Here is a 23,669-nt window from a genome sequence, read left to right as displayed (position 1 = left end):
GCATATATCAAACCAGGAGTCCCGTGGAAAGGAAATATATATGGACAGACAGATTCTTGCTAGATGTTTCAGAGAGATGTTTATTTCTCCAGCCGCATGGCCGGAGCTCTGCCCAGGAACTGTTCCAGTCACGGGACCAAGGGTCCTTCTGCCCGCGCAGGGAACACAAACCAACCAATGGGTACGAGGCTGAGCAGGGGCAGGGAAGCCCCGTGTCTGTGCCCTCAGGGCCCCTCTCCCAGGGCTACACGGCAGGGGAGGGACCCCAACACTTGCACATTAGTCATAAATATATAATTAGCATACTAATGTAAACACACTGTTTTCACAACAGAAAACAAATATTTTCCTCCCTACAGCAAACTTTAACAGCTATATGTTTATCCCTAACAACTCTATTAATTTCTCCATACACTGAAGTATATTGAAATAGAAAAATTCTACATGTATAACTGTGTGGGAAGTATTGGTTTACAACTTACTAAATCATGATAAAATTTCAAACATCAGAGCCAAAGGATGCCAAGTTATGCTGAAGAGAAATACATCCCACTGTAACCTCAGAGGAAAAAAAAACCTACCAGCTTCAATAAGGAAGAATTTCATGTAGACAACCTTACTGTCACTACTACTGCACTATAACGTGCAGTAAATTACTGCCTCAAGCTGACCACTGTAGTAGCAGGTTCATCTTAAGTCCTTCAGCATTTTCTTTCATCTTTTCTGAAATCATATTGTGCATTTCACAGATGCACCACTAACGAACCAACTGGCTAAACTAGGAATTTCGGCTCTTGCTTCACCAAATGAAGAAAGTGCATGCCAAGGACAACCTGTCAAAACTTTTGAAACTCTGAAAAATTAAAATCTATTGAAAATCCTAGGTCTGGTGGCTTGGGGGAAGAATTTCTTGTTCATGTATTTTTTACATAAACCACTTTAAGTACTTAGTAAGAAGTATTACTTTCAGTAATTAGAAGAATTACTTTTGTAATTTATTTTAAATGTTACATATGGAATACTAATTCCTCTCTGCCACCGTTTTCAAGCAGATGCTGCAAGAGACCCAACAGATTTTTCATGGAGGAAAAATAAACCAAAACTACACCAAACCAAAACAGAACCAGAAAAAAAATTCCACCCAAGTTCTCAACCGCATTTGAGCAAAACACTTTTTTTAAATACCTCTCCTTCAGCATTGTGAAAACTACTGAGCTAACTTGTATGCAGGTGTGAATGTTTATGGCACTACTGCTATGAGATAAACTCTATTGATTTTTGTTTAAAAAGGATTTCAACTCTTACAAGTAATAACAGTTTTTTCAGCACAAACAGAAATTCCATTTTCTGAAAAGCCATTCTACTTGGAGCAGCAACATGTCCAGGTTACAACTTTTTGCTATCCCAAATCAATCTCTCAAAAAAGAAGGCATTTCTTAAATAAGGTTGGAGATCTCATCTCAAGAAACAACTTTAATTGTATCTTCAGGAAGAACTGTTATTTTAGGAGTTCTGATGGGTGTTTGGGGGAAATTATTTTCTATTATTTCTTCCTGACATCCTTTATAAAGTAAGCACTTCTGATTAAAATCAAAATAATAATAGCAACAACAACTTATTAAATAGCAGCCAAATTAGCAGATTAAAAATCTGCTTTAATCTAAATGTATAAAAAAGACAGCCAACAAATTCTGAATTAACAAACTACTCTAAAATATATATATATTTATATATATACACACCACATATTTATATACATACACCTTTGCTCATACATACACATATATAATTCCCAACAGTCTAATTGGAGGACATATAACAAAGCCAATTGTTTTTTAGATAAGCTACACAAGAGACAGTAATAAATTAGAACACCTGCAGCATGGATGGATTTTAGGATTGTTTTTGGACTTTAATGGCAATTAGTCAAGGTGCAAGGATTAAAACATGCAAAACCCATACACTTTATATGTTAAGAATAATAACATATCAAGATTATGAAGGAAATGAAATGAGGTAGAACAGAGTCTGTTCAAAAACAGAGCATCATGCATTAGGTCTTCCTTTTCCCTTTTTGGTACTTCCATTGCCAAACAGGAATTTAAAATAGTCTCTTTAACGTAAGTATTCATGAAGAGTCTACATTTATGTTCTGTGCCTTGAAGGGTTTTATATTGGGGATTTTTAGGTTTTTTTTTTTCCAATGCCTGTTACAGCTATGAACCAGTCTAAGTGAAAATTCCAGCCCTGCAATGATAAACCAGACCTAAATGAGAGACTATGGAAAAGATTCAGCTCAAGATGACAACACAAATATTGAGGAGTCACTGAATTTCCAGGCTCTTATTAGGGCCATAACAACACTGGTAACAAAGAAGTAACCCAGCCTGAAACAGACATAATGCATTTGATTCAGCTGCTGAAACATAGGCATCAATGATGACTGCCTGAGATATACAGCAGTAATTAAGACATCTGCTTAACACTTGCAGATCTGACAGAGAACTAGACATTTTGGGGCAGCAGCTAAAGGACAAGAGGATAACTAATCATGATTCTCTAATCATTTCTAACCAGCTGTGATAAAAATGTGTGACCTACCAATTTAATGTAAACAAATGTTCTAAGAGATCCTGTCTTTTCCCAGATCTACTGCTTGGGAAAACTGGAAAAACAAGACACTAATGCTCTGTTAATCACAAATTTTCTTTTCTTTAAGAAGCCTTTAAGAAAATCATCGTGTAATTTGAACATATTCTCCTCTAGAAATTACATCTGCTTTTCTATCAAGAGATCATTTTCAAAAAAATGGAAACTTAATTTCTCTTGGGTTTGATGTGCCACTTTACAGTAATTACGCTTTCATATTCAGATAGGTAAAAAATAATGATTTATAACAGACATAAACATATTTTAAGTACTATGCAGATTTAACAAAGTCAGAACACATTTACAAGGCAACTGATGAATGTTGTTTCTACTGCTTATACACAACACAGCATCTTATGACTAAGCATTTAATTTGAATTTAACAATTTTACCAGTAATATTCTGAAAGGCTTTTCACTAATCAAGAGCCTAATCTTCTCACCGAGATACTCTGCTTGAGAAGCAGAAGATTAGTTGTTTAGGCATTTGTAGCACACATAAGTAAAAAGGATGAGGATTGGTAAAACTTAACATTTTGCTTAAAAACAATCTGGTATGTTGGAATCATCATAGCTTCCAAAGGATAATTTCTCAAATGGACACCATGAGCTCAAACAAGAGTGACAAGCTGACACAAAGCTTTAGCTCCTATAAAATAATGATGTGCATCTTTATAACAGCATTCATAAATTTCTTTCAGAGTAGGACCACAAAAACTTGGAAAAAAGTTATGCTGAAGTCAACACGACAGCAGTAATAAATAATTTCTATGCAGTATATGTAGCCATCTGCTATCAAGATTTCTGCAAGTTTAGGGGAAAAAAATTTGGAGGAAAAACTGAATAAAAATGAAATTAGTTTAGAAATTTCTAGGGAAGAGCTCATCAAGAGAAAGCTGCTGAAAAAGTATGACCAGCTGGTGATGTTGGTTGACATAAAGGAAGAAATGGTAGTGGAGACTAATGATTCAATGCTAGACAAAAGGAAGAGGGATAGAAAAAGGGTTGAAAAGCAAAACTGACATACTTACAGATAGGTATTTTGAATGCAACAGAAAAAGGGATGCCCAAACACATGTATGCCAGAACTTAATCAAGTCAAGAAAGAAAACTTACACTTAGAGCACCAATTTGAAAAGGTATCAAAAATTGAGAAAGAACAACATTTGTCAACTCCCTGAAAAAAGGATTCTGTAAGTTAATCAGGATGTAAGTGAAAATGAAAGGAGTACAATAAAAGGGAGAAAAATCTTGCAGTTTGTTTTTTTTTCTTTAAAGAAACTAAAATTCTGTGCAGGACAATGAAGGTGAAGCACAGGGAATTAGATAACGTGTAACTATGGGGATTGTAGTTATGGGATTCAGTGAAGTCAGAGAAACTGACTTATTGAATATATTGCTTTTCTAATATTGCAAATGTCTGTAACAACAGAAGAGTTATACAGTGAGTAAATTTTTGACTATGTTTCCTGTATCATTCCAAGAAATGAAAGAAGCTATAAATCCCTATTAAGTCAACTGGGAGAGAACAAAAAGAAAAAATTAGCAAATATACAGAACTTCATTTCCTAGTGTAGCAGTCTGAAACTCAACGTGCCAAGGAGCTGTATTAAACAAAGAAAGTAAACTCAATGCAGCAACACACAAACTTGCCAGATCAATTGTCTGCCTACTTCCAATTCTAAAGAGAAAATCAACCACAACTAAGGGGAGGGGAAAAAATGAAAGCTGTATTGGAGAAATTTTTGAATGTCAATTCTCCAGCATAATGAAAATTTCTTCCAATATACAAACTGAAATGATAGAAAAGTTAATTAGTGAGTTTACTCAACTCTGATAAACCTTTGAATAAATTTCTGAAACATTTATATGCATGTCTAATTGTTCTGCCACAATGTAGTACTACAGCACATGAAAGGTGATGCATGACAAATTTTTATAGACATTAAAATACTGTAAACATATGCATCCACACCCATATCAATTTTATTAACACCTACTTAATAACCTCCTGCTCAGAGAGATGCATCTATGGATTTCCAGAAAATAAAAAGCATTTGTGCCAGTGAAAATGGACCTGTTCTTTACATGGATGATTCTGGCAGACACGTAAAATGTGTCCTCTGAGTACTGTTTACAGTGCTTTTTTACCTTCCAGCCATTTATTTTATATATATGCAAATACATATATATACCTGTATGTTTACATATGCATGTGTGTATACAAGTATGTATACATACATATACATATATATCTTTATACACACATAGACACATGTGCATACATAAAAACCATACACAAAATATAGACATATTCTCCAAGGAATATATGGAACTCACATACCTTTCTCAAAAAGGCACCCTATGCAACATGAACCTTCTCTTCCTTTCTCTCCTTCCCTCTTTCCTTCTCTCTCCCACTCTTTTTTCCTCTCTTCTTTCCTGTATTTCTTTAAGGTTTTTGTCCCCCTCTCCCCACCCCTAGATCTATTTATCACCTACTTAATTAAACAAAAAACAAAGAAAAGAATAAATTAAATACAGATTTTTCCACTTCGAAGAGTATAAAAAACACATTCCTTTTTTCATAAACAGGTAAATAATTACATCTTCTTTAAAGAGAGAAAAGCATTTGTAATTGTACATGTACAGATGTAAAATATTAGACATAAAAAGCAGAAAGAGTAATAGAAGACTTGTTTCCTGTTGTCCTGCCTGTGGAATACTCCATGTTCCTTCTGATCCTACACAAAAAATAATTTCACATGCAATATATGAACATTATTAAATGACAAGTCATAAACTTCATGATGCACAGAACTAAGGGTAAAAATAAGTTTAATTCAAAACATTTTTTAATTAAATATGTATTTCAGGTTTATTTTCAAATAGTTTGTTTTGCAACTGGGGCAGATTAAAAAAAAAAAAACAAAACAGGCAAACTAATATAAATGACTATTTTAATGTAAGTTTTGTTGCACTTTTCCCACCTCTGGGTTTATATTTTTTTTTCAGTGGTGCTAAGTCTGTGTAGGAAGAAGCAACTAAAGATCAGAACAAAGTATAAATACATAAGCAAAACTCCAAACTTCAAACAATCTAACAACAGAAAGGAGTGTATGTCTAATGTTGTCTATTTTACCTAGTAAGCAGACAGATGTTGCTAAAAACTCAAATTTGATTCTTCAGACTGATGTAGAACAAAGTCATTATTACTTTTAAAATTCACATTAAAACTCACCTCTGTATCCTTACTGATCAATGAAGAAGGCCCAGAGATATTCACATTCTCACCTCCTTCAGTAGGAAGAAACTGGTAATTCACAGCCTGAAGAAGAATCTACAAACACAAAATAAATATTATCTTTTACCAGTCAAATAAGCAAATGTAAGAATTATGACTGATCTCATAGGAAACCAAAGAAACTCTGACATAAAGGCTTCCATGACAGAAAAACAAGAGTGCAGGAGAAGATGCAAAGCAGAAAACACAGCATCTCTGACATCCTCTCACTGTTGTAGTCACCAGACAAAATGACCTCCCCTTCTCCATGATTTTTGTGCAATATTTTTCACATAATCTAAGAACTTTTTTTTTCAATTTTATGTACCATGCTGTACGATGTAGGCTACAGACCTGTCACTAGAACATCCATTATCTGAACTGGGACTCCAAGGAATCAGGCAACTCCACAAAGGCAAGTGTGCCACAGGACAGTGCCTTTGTGAGCAGAAGTTCTGCACAGAACCTCCACCTTCACATGTTGCCTGTATTCTCACAGACATTGCTATTCAGGGGATTTTTTAAGGAAAAGGCTACACACTTGCAGCTGCCTTAATCAGACTGCACATGTGCTGTAGCTGTGGCTACCTTCCCCCCATTCTTCCGTTCTGTGTCCAAAGGCTTCTAAGATGTTTCTATTACACAATTATAAATCTAAGAACATCGTGAACTCTTAGACAACTAAGACAATTATGAACTCAAGTCATAGTATGTAGGCCAAGCCACAATTACAGTGAACAGAAATTTAACATTTTGACAACCTAAATTACTGCCCTTCAGTTTCAAATACAACTTTTGCTATGTCACCTTGACATAAGTTGTATTTAAATGCCACAATTATGTTCTCACACATATACTGCGATCAGCTCAACAGCTAAAACGTGATTCTGTGAAGTCAGTCATTGCAGAGTTAATAAAGATGGCTCAGACATAAAACCTGTTGTAATTGTTAAAACCATGACAGCATTGAAATCAATGAGAGAATAATTTCATTGCATATTGGGTAAAGATCACAAAAACCACAGAATAAATGTTTAATAGACATTTATGTGGGCATTTAATGAAATGGCATTACAAAGTATAAATACCTAGAAAATATTTTAAAATTTCATCAACTGCATTTGCAAATAAAATGTTTAAATCAGGCAGTCAATAAAGAAATTAAAAGCACTAAAGATAGAAAACACAACTGCACTTCTACTTGAGAAACCAACTCATCACACAAAACTGCTTAGAAAGAGACTTCATCTGCTGAAATATGACAATGAAAATAGAGAAGTAGAGCAGAACAAATATAAATATATTTGAAGGGGTAGAACTTAAGGGAAGAAACTTAAAAATGAGCACAAGTCCCCTTTACTTTGGTAAGCACGGAACTTTGATGAAAGAAGCGCCAGAAAGAGGTACCTGGATTTGCAATGAGCGGCTCACTGCCAGCAGTGCCTGTATGGCACTGGGGGGACAGTGTATCAGAGCAAAGGCCACGAGCTCCCGGCGCATCCCCAGATCCTGGTAGCCTTCGGACTGCCCAAGCTGACTGCACACTTCCCAGCTTTTAGAATAATCTTCAAGGGAACACAAAACACACTTCCTATGACAAGTGAAAGGAGATGCTGCCTAATTCTTATCAGATGAGATAAAGGAAGGCATGCGGCATTCTTGTGAAGACTTAACATCCCCTGAAAAAGGAACCATAAAGGCTCCATAGAACAGAGACAACTGTCTAAAGCTCCACTTTAGACTGACTGAATACATAAAAGACTAATTCTTATCATATTGTAGATAACAATATATTAGGCATCTATAAGCTTACATCCCGTATTTTTACATATTACAATAAGAAAATAATCATTTATTTCAGAGCACGATATTGAATACCTTACTGGAGTGGCTGTAAAATACAAAGTATAAAATATATCACTTGATAGATTAAAAAAAATCTTAATTTATCTTGCATTTTTCTCCCTCATTCTCAAAGCAGAGAAAAAGAGCCAAAGAAACAAATCCCATCTTCCTTAGTATCTTGACATATGTATTTCATTTACCTCCACTCATACTGTCACATACACAAATTATACAAATAGCACAAATATCTTAAGAGCTGTGATAGAAAGGTAAACTTCTAAAAGACCTGCACCTTCCTGCTAGCTGCAGTCACACAGTTTTACCTGTTTGAGAGGGACAGTGTAGAAAGAAGTAGAAATTGTGGTTGCCAGAGGCATACAGAAAAGCCCCCTGAGGCTCTACAACCAATAGTTCAGTACACACTTATTCCATGCAGTATTTGCTGTATGTGTCTCTATTCCATGTCAGTGCACTTCCACTAATGAGACGTAACTGCCATTTTAATGAAATGGTCCAATCTGAAGTACCACATCTCACAGTAAGGAGAGTCAGAACTCAGGTTTCCACCACCATCACCTCATGCAACCCCTGTTTATTCACTTCACCTGTGTCCATGAGCTCCTGGCAATGCATACTAGCTGCTTTGTAGTCCTGGAAACTGAGAGCCTGTTCCACTAAAAGGATTAAAACTTGACCTTTTCTCTCCATCTGATCATCTCCTGTAAGAAAAATTCAGACATTTTATAAGTTAATTGGAATTAATGGTCACCTTAAGCTTGCTACTTTATTTCTTAAGAATTAACTACATATCACAACATGAAAAGCCTCCCTTGAACCTGAAACAGAAATAAAATTCTCTGCTTTTTCCTGAAGGAAGCAGTAAAAGGAGTTTTGTATTTTAAAAAAATATTGGCACCATAGCTTGCTAAAAAAAAAAAACCAAACAAAAACAATTAGCATGTTCTGTTAAAGTTAAAAAAAAAGGTTTTAAAAATTGTATTTATGTGATGGCCAAAGCATAGACCAAACTGATATTTAAGCTAAGTGACATATAAATCAAAATCCTGACATTGAAAAAAATAAAGTCTATGTACTGTAATAGAAGGAAAAAATTGAATTTTTTTTTTTCTTATAATATACAAAGACTCATATTAAACTGCCACTTCATGGCTCCAAATAATTCATGAGACGCAGAAAACATAAGCATTTAAAAATCCCTAACCTCACAAATTGAGTGAGTAGAACTGAAACTAATTTTTCCACACCATACATCCATTTCAGTCACCAGATCTTCTGGACAGTGCCTCTTCCACTAGTTATGAATCGAATCTTACAGTTCAGATACTATTGAAGCCTTCTGACTGAAGTTTCATCAAAGATCTTTGGAGAAAAACATCCTGACCTCAATTTTAATACATCAGCATTCACAGATGAAGATCTAATGAGATGGCTCATCTCCTTCTGAAAGCCAGTTATAGTCAATACAAATAACATTTATACCTGTCAACCTTCACTAGTCATCTGTATTTTTTTAAAAGCTTTTATTCAATTTAGAGTGAACAATTTGCTGGCACTAGTTTGTCCAGTCTTGTGCTCAAAATACTATGTATGTCCATGCACTGTATGAGAAGGTGACAAAACATACACAGGAAAAATAATCTATAAATTTTAATTTAGGAAAGAATTTTTAGAATGAAAATGAGTGGATTTTTTATATGCAAGCTTCTTGGTTGTGCTTCTCCTCTATTATTAAAAGCAATTTTATGCAGTCAGCGTTGTTACAGCCATTTGAAAAGGGCACTGGTTTATGAAACTCTATTACTACAACTTGTGAAATGCAAATATTTCAGAAGGTTAAACACATCCAGTTTCAAAAACCATTTAAAGAGTACACGTTCTTCAATTGTATAGCTGTTATTTTTAACTCCACTTTGCAGATCCATCATCACAGATAAAGCAAATTTCTTTTTAAAGCTTTCTCAAAAGTAAAGTTGTAGCAGTTGCACTACAATGACATTCAGGCAAGTGAAGTTACCGTAATTACTAAACTCAGTCAAGCCTCCCCTAATCCCAGCACATCACAACTAACTCAGCTGGGAGAACAGGCTGGCTTCCCATCATTTTATCTTTCAGCCTCCTGCTCAATATACAGCCAGCACACGATGTTGCAAATTAGTCACATTCAAGGCTCTCCCGTTGCAAAATTTTGCCCTCTGGAACCTGGGAACTTCTCATTTGGGCAAAAGCAATTACAGATGACAAAGAGCTGCTTCTATCCTCACAAGCTAAATGTGAACTGTCATTTCTCTGAGCGAGGGACATGTACTTGCCACTCATCTCCTGATGCCCACTTCACCCTGACAGCTTGACTTCTTACAGAGAGATCTGACTAAGCGGCAAACACAAAGAAAAGTCAAGAGAAACAATCAAACTATTACCCCTCAGATTTCAGATAGCCAAAATAATCACTGCTATTTATTCCCACTTAAAAACCAGTGGCACTGACGAAAGAAAGGAAGAACACTTGGACCAAGGAATGGTTTCTTTAACTGTGCTTGACCAGTTGCATGGAGTCAAGTTCCCCATCACCAGTGCTTCAGCCAAGTATTTTTGATACAGTACAGTACATCTCTGCATGTTTTACAAAAGCACAAGCATAAAATATAAGGATCACTTTCCTTCTAGTCCTTGGCTATAGCTGCTCATCATATCTCCACTCATTGATGCTTCCATTACCTTGGCACTCACTGTTATGGCACAGAACAACCACTGGCTCCAATGTTAGTGAATCCCTGTGTGAAGCCCTTTTTCACACACCTTTCATTAACCATGCAGTGACTGATAATGCTCACTGCTGCAGTTTAGTCATTGTCTTCTATTCAGACACGGAAAAAGTCACTGCTTCAGCTTTGTAACACATCATTTGATGATATTTCAATAATAAAGTCTTATAAAAGGGAAAGTTTTGAATTCTGAATTGTCTCCCTTGCCATTCTGACAGATATCCAAGACTCAAAACCAAGACAGGAATGACAAAACTCTTAAAATGGTGACCTGATTATATTACATGGTAATTCTGTTTCAAGCCTTAATGATAACACTGGACAGACTCAGATCAAATTTAGAAACTGGAGAGTGGAAGGGGATGAGGAAGGGAAGTGTATGCACACACAGGCCCAGGGAAGTGGAGGTATTTAAAAAGACATGGAGACATGGCACTCAGGGACACGGTTTAGTGGTGGACTTGGCAGTGCCAGGCTGATGGTTGGACTCAGTGCTCTGAAGAGATTTTAGAACCTAAATGATTCTGAGGTTCTAATGAAAATGACAAGAGAAAAAATACGAAAGCTCAGAAATACTTGAATTTTTTTTTCTTGAGAAGTAAAGGATATGCAAATACTTTTTTAAAGCTTGGATCCAATCTAGATTATATAAAGAAAAAAAAAAGCTTATTGAAACACCTTGCATAACATGCATGCTATTTGTGAGTGGATGAAATAACATTATCCTGAATGAAATCATGCAATTGAAACTTAAAAGTCAAATGATACCAACACTGTACATACACTTCAGAAATTCCATGTCGCCCACATTTAGGATATCTGGCAGATCAGAAGCCATCTACATGGTTAATTCCAAATGCAAGAAAGTCAGTGTTACGAAAGACGGATTTCAAAATTAAGCTTTAACTAAGAAATGTGAGCGAAGTTTAAAGCTACTAGAATTTGCTTATAGATATTAAAATTAAATAAATTACAACAAAAGTTGTGAGAAAAGAGAATAATGGAAACATTTCCAGAGAGCCTGAAAAAGGAAATAAGGACCAACACTCACTAGGTCTGTTCGATGTACACTAAGAGAAGAGAAGATGCTCCTAATTTCTGATACAGAAGCTTTTTTCCCTACTTTTTTTGCACACATCTACTCAAGTAATTGCATAAAGTGAGTTCTTTACACCCTTTCTTAACACAGAGCATGAATTAAGTGAGGATTGTGAGACACAGAACAGCTCCAGCTCCCTGAGCAGGTGCAGATTTTCTGGCTGTCATGCTGAGCACATTCTCCCTCACTCACTTTACCCATCTGTGAAATTAAGGTAACACTTGTGCGCTTACTTTACAGAGGTAGTGACATGAGGTTTAAGTAGAGTCCACTGTAATTAATCAAATATTTAAAGCAATTAAGAAGCTAGCTGATATATCATTACCTAAGCAAGATTTTAACTTTGATAAATATGAATAATGAATATTACTCACTTTCAGTGCTGTTCTCTAAGCAAACTGTATTCAGAGTACACAGCTCACAAAGCTCTTTAACAATGACTCTGTGCAATCTACCCTTGAATCCACAAAAAATGCATTCTTCCAAAATTTAAATTAAAATATATATGTTCTTAGGATTTTATAGGCTGGCTATATATTACATATAATAAAACATAGCATATGCTTCATGTTCTATATACACACAAATGTAAAAAGTTTATATAGACATGGACAGATGTAGCGAGAAGGTCTTTCGCCATCAGTAATTATACAGGGTGGGGTGGCAGGGGAAACAAAGAGGGGAAAATACTGAAACAAATTCCTCCACTGAGCAGACAAAGTGCAAAGAAACACTCTACAAAGTGGATTTGGAACAGAAGGGACCACAACTTCGAGCATGCACAACCAATACCAGTAAGTATGTTCCACAGGACAAAATCGGAACTTCTTACACAGCAAAGGTGGCTCATAAATCAGGGTAATTGTGTAAGTAGTGAAAACCAATTAAGGACAAAAATCAAATCTTTATCCCAGCAGCACTTTATCTAATTCTTCATTAAACAAATCCATAAAGTTCAATCACCTTTTTCAATATCTAGATCCATCCAAAAATATCTCAGTAAGACCACCTGCTTTCATCATAAGCTCTTAGAAATCACAATACCCTGTCCCAGTAGTTTTACACCTGCAAATAAAGACTATCCACACTAGAACTGCAAGAAGGCTTTCCTTTTCTAATATTAAGTTTAAAATAAAATATACTAATTCAAAAATCTTAGAATCTGTATGCATAAGCTGCCCTTTTGTCTGTAAACTGATTTGTGCAATAATACTAGTGTTTGTTATCACACTTTTGATATGGCTACCAAGTCCTAAAATAACTCTTCATGATATTAAAAACAGTATTAATAATATGAATTAATATTAATAATTAATTGGAACTCAGTAATTTAAATTACAAGTTGACAGGTACAGAAATACCATTTCTACATGTCATGTTTCAACTTTTTTTTTTAATCTCTACCATCAAATTATATACAGCACTCCTCATTACATACTATGACTAAAGTTATACCAGCATTACACTTAAAATCTGCTTTCAAAGCTATTAATAACCTAGCTATTCAAATTCTAAGACTCTTTAAAAAATCAGCATAAGGTTACCTATTCTACCACTCATCAGAGGTACACAGACCAACAATTAAGGACCAAAGAGTAAAGCTCTACAGACTTTCTTTAATAATTTGGAAAAATATTGCTTTTACATGCATGCTTTAAAGCAATGATGACAATCATGTTTCCTTTATATGCTACTGGGTAATCTTCTGGATGCTTTTCAATGGGCTAGAGAGTCAGCCACAAAAAAATCTGCAGTAACAGTGTTATGCTGTTTACAGCTTTCAAATCCAAAAAAACAAACAAACAAGAACATTTTAAAAATACTGAGTTTCTTAAAATTAAATAAATCCATTTTCCACAGCCCATCTCCTACAACAATTAAGTTTAGATAAAATTCACAACTATGGCATTCTCATACTGAATCCATATTTTACTCATAAATGAATATTCTCTACAGATAACAGCTTTCCAATATAAGCAATCCAACTAACCATCCTTCAGTGACAGTGAAATGGGTTTTAATCACAAAAGCTTAAAACTACTTATGTAAAACAAAATTTAAAAAACACCCCATCACATTTCCCCACCACAGAAAGTCACTACTGAAAATGTTTCTTGCTATACTTTCCTTTCAGATAAATAAATGTTATTCTATAACCAAAAGATTCCTTTGAAAGCGACCATGTTATTTGCAGATTTAGCGTAAGAGAAAAGTGTCTAAGTCGTGTATTTCTTACCAAGATTCACTCTTGAAATGTACTTTTACAACTAAAATTCCCTACTTACCATAGGAGCAACCATCAGCATTACTCCCAAGGCTAACCATTAAAGTCGGAGTCCAACACTCGCAAGATAAATGTGTCACTGGTAGAGTAAGCAGTAGTTTTTAAATAATTCACCTGTTTAAAAATTAACCAGCTCACACATTCATCATCTGGTTTTCTCTAGCCTGGTAAATGCATGGAAAAGAAGAAGTGAGAGGCCATTTCATCGTCTGGCTTTGAATACCTCTTAAATCTCTCTTTTCAGTGGTGCCTAAGTGTCACTGTGATGTAACACTAGCATACAGACACTACTGTATCAATGAACTCTATACAAATTCCCTGAAGTTCTCTACCTACTATGCAGGGACTGCCATCTTTCAGTCTCTGGAGGTGAGACCACAAGTTTGATCCCTTTTCAAAGGTACATACCAGGGCACTGTAAATCCTACAGCTGAGGCACTAGGATAACACTACTGGACAAAGCTTTATAGAATCTCTCTGGATCTTGGTTTTCCTTCTTTCACACAAAGAGAATCACTTAGATTCAAAAAGAAGATAAAACAAAAATCAGCAACATTAGCCCAAAGAACCCAGAATACTAAGAAAAATGGACAGATTTTAACTTGATCTGGATGGGACAAAGCAGAGAGGAGGAAAGAGCTGTACAGCAACCTTGTCTTATGAACCAATAAGGGAGACTTTTTTTTTTCCCCCAAAAGCTTGACAGGCAAAGAAAAAGAAGTTACTACTGTCATTCCAATTTTTCTGTGGATTACATATTAAATATTTAGACTGGATCCAGCTACCCAACATGGTACCATACCATCCCCTCTGCCACCTTTCATGTAGCAGCACTGTGCTGACCAGAGTCAGGACATTTCCTGTGACTCCTTTCCTTAGGACTCTGGGATCTTGAGAGGTCAACAACCTAATTTCCATACCTCAGTTCTCAACCTTACACAACTGTCTCAAATATCTCCCTCCCTTTTTATAATACTATGCAAAAAATTGCCAGTACTAAGCTTCCTGAAAACATAAGAAAAAAAATTAAATTATTTAACAAATAGAGAGGGAGAAAGGAATTAGCCAGGCATGCTTCAATGACAAAGCTGGAATGCACTGATTTTCATACGCTGCATGAAATAAAAATACCTATTTTATATTTCTATGTTCTATTTCTACATCATAAAAATACAGCAGTATTGTGTTTACCATTGCATTGATTAAGCATTTTTCAAAAATAAAAAAAATCAAAAGGCAGATACTTTAGGTAGGCTATAAAAAAAAACCCGTAACACCCCCTCCCAATATCCTCAGGACTCAATCTTTGAAGATGTTCGGCTCCTCAAATGAATACTCAACTTAATGTATTATTTTTAGTGCCCAAATGAGATATATGCAGCATAGACTGAAGCCTAGCAGCTGAAATTCATCCTTAACAGACAACTTTTCCCCCTCTAACTTAAATGCAACTATTATTAAATCAGACTGCCTTATTTGACAGAAGTAATAACATTCACGGTAATTTCAGTACTACCAATTAACTGTAAAACAAGATATTCTCAGCCACAACTCCTCCAATCTGAAATAAGCCTTGTCTTAGGTTATAATGTAAGATGTAACCAAAAGTATGTATTCTATCACTATCTGTTAAAACCAGGTGGGGCAGTGTTCTTTGTCTCTTCCATGACACAACCCTGGTAACTCCCTCCGGGGGAGATCTTCTGTTAATGGGTCATCCAGCCTCACTGCATGACTCATAAAATTACATCATCCCATTGTGAGATGCTCCGCCCAGGAGAAGGAACCAAGCATTCCATCCTGGATATAATCTGAGATTCCGAACACCACAGACACCTTTCCACTGGATTCCCAGAGGACAGGAGCTACACAACTACCACTGGACTTTCTAAGGAAGAGCAGACCCTTCTACAGGATCACTGCTTCAACAGAACCACATCCATCACTTCAGGAGGACTGCAGCCACCATTTAATCGGACTGCTATCACCACCCCGACTAACAGGGTGTCAGGTTGTATCCTGGCTCTGTCAGTTTAAACCAGTGTTTTCTGCCTTTATTTTTCATTTTCCTATTAAATTGTGCTTCTGACTTGGAGTCTCCCACTGGTTTGTTTTCAAACTAGTACAGCCTTTACTCCAGCTCTGGACTAGACAAGGCATTTTTTTTATTTCAGGTATTAGCAGAATGTAGCAGCTGACCATTTCAGCTATTTTACAGAGAAAATATTCCACTCATGTGAAATGTTTCATTCCTCCCCTCTTCCAGATGACTTTTTAATGGTATCTTTGAACACATATTCTAATGATCAACTCAAATGTCCTAAAACATAACATAAATGCACACTGCAATGCAACTCAGTGTCTTATTAACGCAGCTTACCTGCAACCCTCAGCAGGTTTGCCAGTTCCAGGAGCTTAGCAGACTGTTTATAGTTTGTTGACGTCTGTGCCAGACAGTCCTTGATGAGACTGAGTCGATCGGAACACAAACGCACTGTTGAAAGCAGAACTGGTTTAGAGACTGCACAAATGAACTTGACTGCTATGCTCCTGCTTCAACAACACAGGGCAGGAGGAGTGCTGGGGAGTATAAGAATGCAAATACAAACTGAAAACCAGCTCAAGGCTGCTTGCATGCAGATCCTCAATTATACCTACAAACAGAAAGTTAAAATAACGCCGCAGGATATCCAGCCCCAATCATTAGGAAGTCAAGTCAAGTTATGAAGGGAGCAAAAAGCGGAAAACTGACCCGAATGAAAACTTACTTTTATTTCATTTTTTCACATTCACTGTTTTTAAATGTATACAATTAACTGATATACCTTTACATAATTTTAATTATCATTTTTGCAGACTGCTAAAACAGACACTAACTTTTGCTTAGAATGTTTTAACGAACTAAGATTTCACACTACATTTTATTTTAGCATGGACAAGATACATCACATAGACTCAAAGAACTGTCATTAGCAAACTCTTAATTTACTTAAAAATTTTCTGTGGAAGTGGAAGGGCAGTCTGCAAATCACCAGGTTCTGTCAACTGTATCCTGAGCAGCTTATAATTAGTACTGTGTTTCAAAAAAGATTTTACCAAGAATTAAACAATTATTGTAATTGCATGATTTAATATCATGAACTGATTCCAGTGCCATATTTAGCTTGTTAGTGGGTGGCTAACTTCAGGCTGCTGTTTTAAAAGGTAATGCTTTCATACCATGCAAGTTCTCAGAACTCAGAGGAACAGCATGCAGATATTCCACTTAACACTAAATAAGAGTGAATGGCTGCATGGGGGATAAACTCTGCATTAGCATATGGGGCTTAAAACACAGGATATCAGGCCTCTCAGTAAGAGCAAAGTAGTATTTGCATAATGAAAATCATTAGTTCTGGAAATCAAATTAGACCAAAATGAATAAGAATGGAAGAGCAGGAAAAGGTCATATTTTTAGTTTAATTTTTAATATTCTATCACAGGCCTATATTAGTATACAACAATAAAACATTTCCAGTCACTGATTATTTAAGCAGGAATTTTTAATACGTAACTAAAAGTAATCTAATATAATACCATGAGTAAAACACACTTAATGATGGACTTTCCTTCACATTTTATTTTAATAAGGAGTCTTCAAACCAGATTTTATTAAAATATAGCATAACAGTAGTTCATAAACTACTGAATTTGCTAAAAATAGAAGTGGGGGAAGATCTACAGAAAACTAAATACAGAACTGCAAAAATTGCTAAAAAATTGCTAAAAAACTATTGCTGTGGGAACAGCTGATCCTTAGTGCTATTTTTAACGACACTCTACCAAAGTAACAGATCATTTAAAGGCTTTCATTAAAATTGGAAACATCATTTTAATCTTATTAATTTGATTTACATGAAAGATACTGAAGCAAGAGTAAATCAGGGTCATTAATGAAATTACATGCATTATTTCACATGTTCTAATTAATCTAGATCAGTTGTATTACACATACTGTTAATGCAGTATTATGCATGATACCTCCAAGTCCACATCAAAAAAAGTTGAAGAAAATATGTGCACTTTTCTAGAGGCTGAACAAACTGACTGAGAAATAATTTTACTCTAGGAATCAACAGGCCAGTACTGCAAGATCTGGAAATCAGACATTCTCAGTCCAGAAATTGTAAGATTTCTGAATATAACACACGGAGCATCAACTCACTTGAACAAATACTTGGAAAAAAAGAGAACAAAAGGAGAACACCAAAGTAAAATAACAACAGCCACTGAGAATATCTACTTCATTTTCCATGAAGTGGAAAGCACTGAAGTGCTAGCCATAAATCCCAGTATTTCTCTGCACAATGCCAGAAGTAAAACATTATCATCAGCATGTCTCATGGCTCAGTGCTCATCTCAGCCAGTTCCACTACTGTTTATGCAATTTCTTTGTACATAATCATAACTTCTTTCCAACTTTTGTCCATCAACTTTCACTGGAGTCAGAGCTCCAAAAGATTTAGTTTTAAGCACATCATCAGAAGAAATACCTAATAAAAGTTCACTTCCACTGTCATTAAACAAAATTAAACAGCCCACTGGAGACACGAAAACTGCCTCTGCATGAAGTACCTCTCTCCCACCTGTTATTTTAAAGCACACAGGCAAGTGCAGATTATTTGGCAAACAAAATATGAGCTTAAATTATTTCTGTTCAAGTTTCATATACTCAGTACTCTATTTTAAAGTCCTGCTGAAAGTAAGTCCCAAAACACAGACGCCATATGCAAATATCCTTCTTACCTCACATATTCTAAAAAATTTCATTACAAAAATTACTTTTGTATGTGCCTGTAAAGTGCTTGGAGGCAGGAAGTGAACTCTTTAAGTTTAATCACGTCACACTTATGTAATAGTAGCTATTTCTCATGCATATTTATGCCTGTGATTCAAGTAATCATATAAAGAATAAAATTATGCAGTACCTTGTAGCGGTAATATTTTCACACCAAACTCTTCCAGGTAACCCAGAGCACGAATGAGGTCCAACTCCTCCTGAACAGCACTCGGACTGTCTTCAATAAGTTGTAGACAGCACCTAATAAGAATGAAACACATTTTCCTAAAGTTCGATGAATACATTCAAAGTTAAACTTGTGGGAAAAGTTCACCAGTAAATAAAACAAAACAAAACAACCAAGCAGTAATTTACTGTACTTGTGAAACATCAAAATACTCTAAACATTTTAACAAATTTCTGGTTTTGGATTGCCTTCAACTGGTTGTGATAAGTACATCACCTAAACCCTCCCGAATTTAGATCGGCAATGAATTTAATAGATGTAACTACTTTAATAGTGTAAGTACTTAAATACGTAATTATTTTGGGAAATATTTCTCCTACCACTATTGCATTTTGATAATGCCACATTCTAGAAGATAAAAGCAAAACAGTGCAAAAAGTTGACAGGAAGTGAAACATTAAGAGTCATTGTCACAAATTCAGTTTCCTCAGCTAGGTACAGCAAATAAACCGAAGCTGAATTAAAAAAAAAACCAACCAACCAACAAACACCTACAACAAAACAACAATAAAAAAAACCCCACTAAATTCCTCTGAAGACAAATTAATAAATGCAACTATTAAGAGCACATTACTCTAAATATTTTTTTTTCAAGTCATATGAATAGTATATTATTGTAATAAGCTTTTAGATAATTTTTTAAAATACAAGTTGCATTCTGGTACAGTGTATTCATATGTAGTTTTACTAATACATGCTGAACAAAGAAAATCAACATGCAAAATCATAGAATCATAGAACAGACATAGGTTGGAAGGGACCTTAAACATTGCCTAGTTCCAAATCCCCTGCCATGGGCAGGGACACCTCCCACTACAACAGGTTGCTCAAGAGCTCCATTCAGCCTGGCCTTGAACACTTCCAGGGATGGGGCATCCACAGCTTCTGTGGACAACCTGTTCTGGTGCCTCACTACCCTCACAGTAAAGAATTTTTTTTTCTTTCCCAAACATCCAGTGTAAACCTACTATCCTCCAGATTGAAACCATTACCCCTTGTCCCACTATATGCCCTTGTAAAAAGTCCCTCTACATCTTTCTTGCAGGCTCCACTCAGGTACTGGAAGGACACATTTAGGTCATCCCAGAATGTTCTCTTTTCCAGGCTGAACAATCCCAAATCCCTCAGCCTTTCCTCACAGGAGAGGAAAGAAGAAGGTGCTTCATCCCTCTGGACACACTCCAGCAGGTCTGTGTCCTTCCGGTGCTGGGACCCCAGAGCTGGATGCAGCACTGCAGGTGGTGTCTCACCCCCTCCCCTTCCTCCCCTGCTCCCCTTGCTGCTTTGGGTGCAGCCCAGGACACATTTAATTTTCTGGGCTGCAAGAGAACATGTCCAGGTCATGTCCACCGTCTCCTCCACCAGCATCCCCAAGTCCTTCTCAGCAGGGCTGCTCTGGATCTGTTCATCCTCCAGCCTGGACTGATACCAGGGTGCAGCACCAGCACTTGGTCTTGTTGAATTTCATGAGTCTCATGAGCTTCAATTCTTGAGCTTGTCCAGATGGCATCTCATCTCAATGATTTTAAATGGTTTAATTCACCATACACATTAAATCAGGAAGTATTTGATTTCTCCAGTTTATCATATGACTTTTATCTCCACACGTTAATTAAGAAAACACATTTTAAATCAAAACCAAAACTGTATGTTAGCTGAACATCCCATATGAACCCATCATATTTTTCAGGCATATTGACAAATATTTCAGGGTGAAGATTAAAATAGGAGTGGAATAAAAGAGCTAAAGAGAATACAAATATATTCTACCTAAACCAACACATACATGAAGGCTACTAGGAGACCTATACACTGATAATCACTCATGGAAACAAGGTAAGTTACCATGAAACAACTGATTGAAGTAAGTCAGAGAAGGACCAAAACATGTTACTGAACAGAATAAACACAGAGTCACACATTCATACCAAGTATTTGAGCTATAAACCACGTATTTTGAAATATCACCATAAAACCCTAAGAGAAAAGCTGGTCACAGGACCCTTATTCATTAAAAGGGTCTTTAAACTCCCTGCATTAAAAGCAACATTACTCTGTACTTCCAGAGCCTGCTTATGAAAAATATTCTCAATAGACGACTGGGGGGGGGGGGGGGGGGGGGAATATAATATCAAATAAACCCTAATGCTATGACAACATTAAATCAGTTGTATTTATGTATATGATAGTGGCAAATGTACCTGGCCAACTCCATACAGCTGTCAGTCAGACTCGTTGAAGAATTGAAATATTCTCTACCAGCAGCCAAAACTAGTTCAATACTTCTGGCATAGCTGACTCGGTACTGCAGCTTCCCTTTTGATGAACTCGGCAGATCCACTGACCAAACACGGCAATGCATCATTTGCCCAGCCAGGTGGATATTGTCTATACTGCTTGAGCATAAAAGACTTTCGGTGAATATCTAAAAGAAAGAACAGTAATTTAATAACCTGCAGGAGCAGCAGCAGTTTCAATTAAGCTTATCTGCATTTTATGGCATAAACCCCTTTGAATGCAAGGAACTTTGAAGTCAAAAGAATATATATATATATCCAGTCCAAGCAGAAAATCTGACTTCTGTCAAGGGAAGTATTTCTACAATTCACTTAAGTAAAGCTAAAATTAACTAGTAGCTACTTTCTATTTACTGGAAGTTAAAAAAAAAAAAAAAAGCATATTAACTGTCTTTTTACAGTATGACTTAAGACACCAAAAATATACCTACATTCTGAGGTGTACTACAATATAAGAATCTGAAAAGGCAGTTCACTATTAAGACCTTAAAACTAACAACATATGAGAAGAAATTTTGTATTCCTAAAGAAACTAAAAATATATAGGACTGAGCACGTAAAATGTTCCTTAAATTTCAACCAAGACTATCTTCAAAGAATGCAAACTAATATAATGCTGTATTCTGCCAGAAAACACCTAGCTTATTTACAGGTAAAAGTTTTACCCACTTTAAGACACTCAAAATAATCTCAATTCCTTACAAAAATAATTTGCTTTTTTCTTAAGCATAGTCATTATTGTCCTAATGAAAAGAAACAGAAATTTGATCATTTCAGAAAATATCACAGCTGCAACAATATGGCCTTTATTGAATGTCTTAAAGTTCATAGCAAATTCAAGAGGATCAGTGAATCATAGAAGAGCCCTATTAAAAAAAAATAATTGCCCTAGGGCATATCACCGTGTCCCGCAGCCATAGGGAGGAGGAGAGAAGATCCAGCAGGCAGGAATTGTGCAGGAAGATTGATTTTTTAAATTATTTTACAAACTCTTCTATAGACTTTTTTCTTCATAGTCTAATTGGACAAAGGATCAGCCACCCCTTAGGGTGATTGGCTAAAATCCTAAAACATCCATTGTCAAAATATTTTTCTACTATACTATAAACAAGACTTCTCAAGGCTGCAGGTGTTTCATTGTTTACATAACTCTGCTACCTCTTCTGTGAGAGAGAAAAGTCTCTCACAGGCTTAGAAAATAGCAAGAAAATCCTTGCTAGCAGCATTTTGTATCCACAGAGCCCAGGTTGGGAGGGACCTCTAAAGATGATCTGGTCCAACCTTTCATGGGAAAGAGGGCATAGATGAGATTATTTAGCACTCTATCCAATCATAGTTTAATTTCAGGATACTTTTTTTCTAGGAAGAACCTCTCCAAACCACCTCATGCTCTGGAAAGGAAAACAGTTCTGTGCTTCTTAAAGAACATCACACAATTGGATCATCTTCCATTTCACAACATACCAACCCTTAAGGAACAGCAAGAGATGCAAAGTATCACAGCTGACCCTTCTTCCTCAAAGATCTCACATGGAACATTTACCTCTCTCAAAACTTAAGAAGTCCTCCTTCAAGAGGACAGAATTCACCTTGCATGAAAGAAGAACAAACTAAGCATCATGCTCAAAAATACTGAAACCTCAGATGGGATTGCAAATCCTTACTGCCTCACCAATTTATCAATTTTGAAGTTATTGAAGTATAATTGCATATGACAGCACCACATTTCAAAGCATTTTCAGTACTCCTACATAATTTTTTCCAAAACCCTTAGTTGTGTTTCTTTTTCAATTATATGGTTCAGAGTTTAAAAAAATAGTGTCAATAGAAAACTTACATTAAGATTAGAGCAAAGCAAACGCCTTATTTACAGAGTGCTCTAGTATTATAAGTTTTTAACAAGCACGTAAAAAAAATTTCAAGTACACCAAGTTGTAGCCTACCACAAAACCATGACTATTAAACATGCTGCAATTTTTCTAGCTGCACTACAGGGAAAGAATGATTTTTCTCACATATAAGTTGAATAGCATTGGTTTTTTTCTTTTTTTTTCTACTTTGCTTTTAAAACTTCTCCTAAGAGCTAATCAGATGGATAGCCATAAGCAATTAAATCTGTAAACTGCAATAAAACCTGCTTTTATATAGATATAAACACTAATTATAGTGGACACAGTACTGCATCTGTAATAAAATGCAGTACATTGAAGTGAAAATGTAAATAACACGTCACAGCAAATTCTACATCTGTCTAACAGCTGTCCTTTGCAAATACTAATGACATGGGTTTGGGCTTTATGCACATGCAAGGGTTTTTACCTTCACTGAAATTAGATTTCTCATCTCACATAATTTTACTTCAAT

General features: G+C 35.8%; 1 protein-coding gene across 3 annotated transcripts in view; it reads right to left on the bottom strand.

The window, feature by feature from the left end:
• Window positions 1-23,669, bottom strand: part of NBAS (NBAS subunit of NRZ tethering complex) — a 174,723-nt gene that overhangs the window by 95,186 nt on the left and 55,868 nt on the right. For all 3 annotated transcript variants that reach the window (XM_048297405.1, XM_048297406.1, XM_048297407.1), the window contains exons 30-35: window positions 21,210-21,433; window positions 18,910-19,022; window positions 16,323-16,436; window positions 8,382-8,495; window positions 7,339-7,496; window positions 5,890-5,988 (exon numbers count right to left, since the gene is read on the bottom strand). In XM_048297405.1, coding sequence (XP_048153362.1) covers window positions 5,890-5,988; window positions 7,339-7,496; window positions 8,382-8,495; window positions 16,323-16,436; window positions 18,910-19,022; window positions 21,210-21,433 — 822 coding nt within the window. The remainder of the gene's footprint in view (window positions 1-5,889; window positions 5,989-7,338; window positions 7,497-8,381; window positions 8,496-16,322; window positions 16,437-18,909; window positions 19,023-21,209; window positions 21,434-23,669) is intronic.

Source organism: Corvus hawaiiensis, chromosome 3 (genome assembly GCF_020740725.1).
Source record: "Corvus hawaiiensis isolate bCorHaw1 chromosome 3, bCorHaw1.pri.cur, whole genome shotgun sequence".
In the NCBI taxonomy this organism is placed as follows: domain Eukaryota; kingdom Metazoa; phylum Chordata; class Aves; order Passeriformes; family Corvidae; genus Corvus; species Corvus hawaiiensis.
Note: the sequence above shows the minus strand (reverse complement) of the source record. Positions and strands in the feature narration are given on the sequence as shown.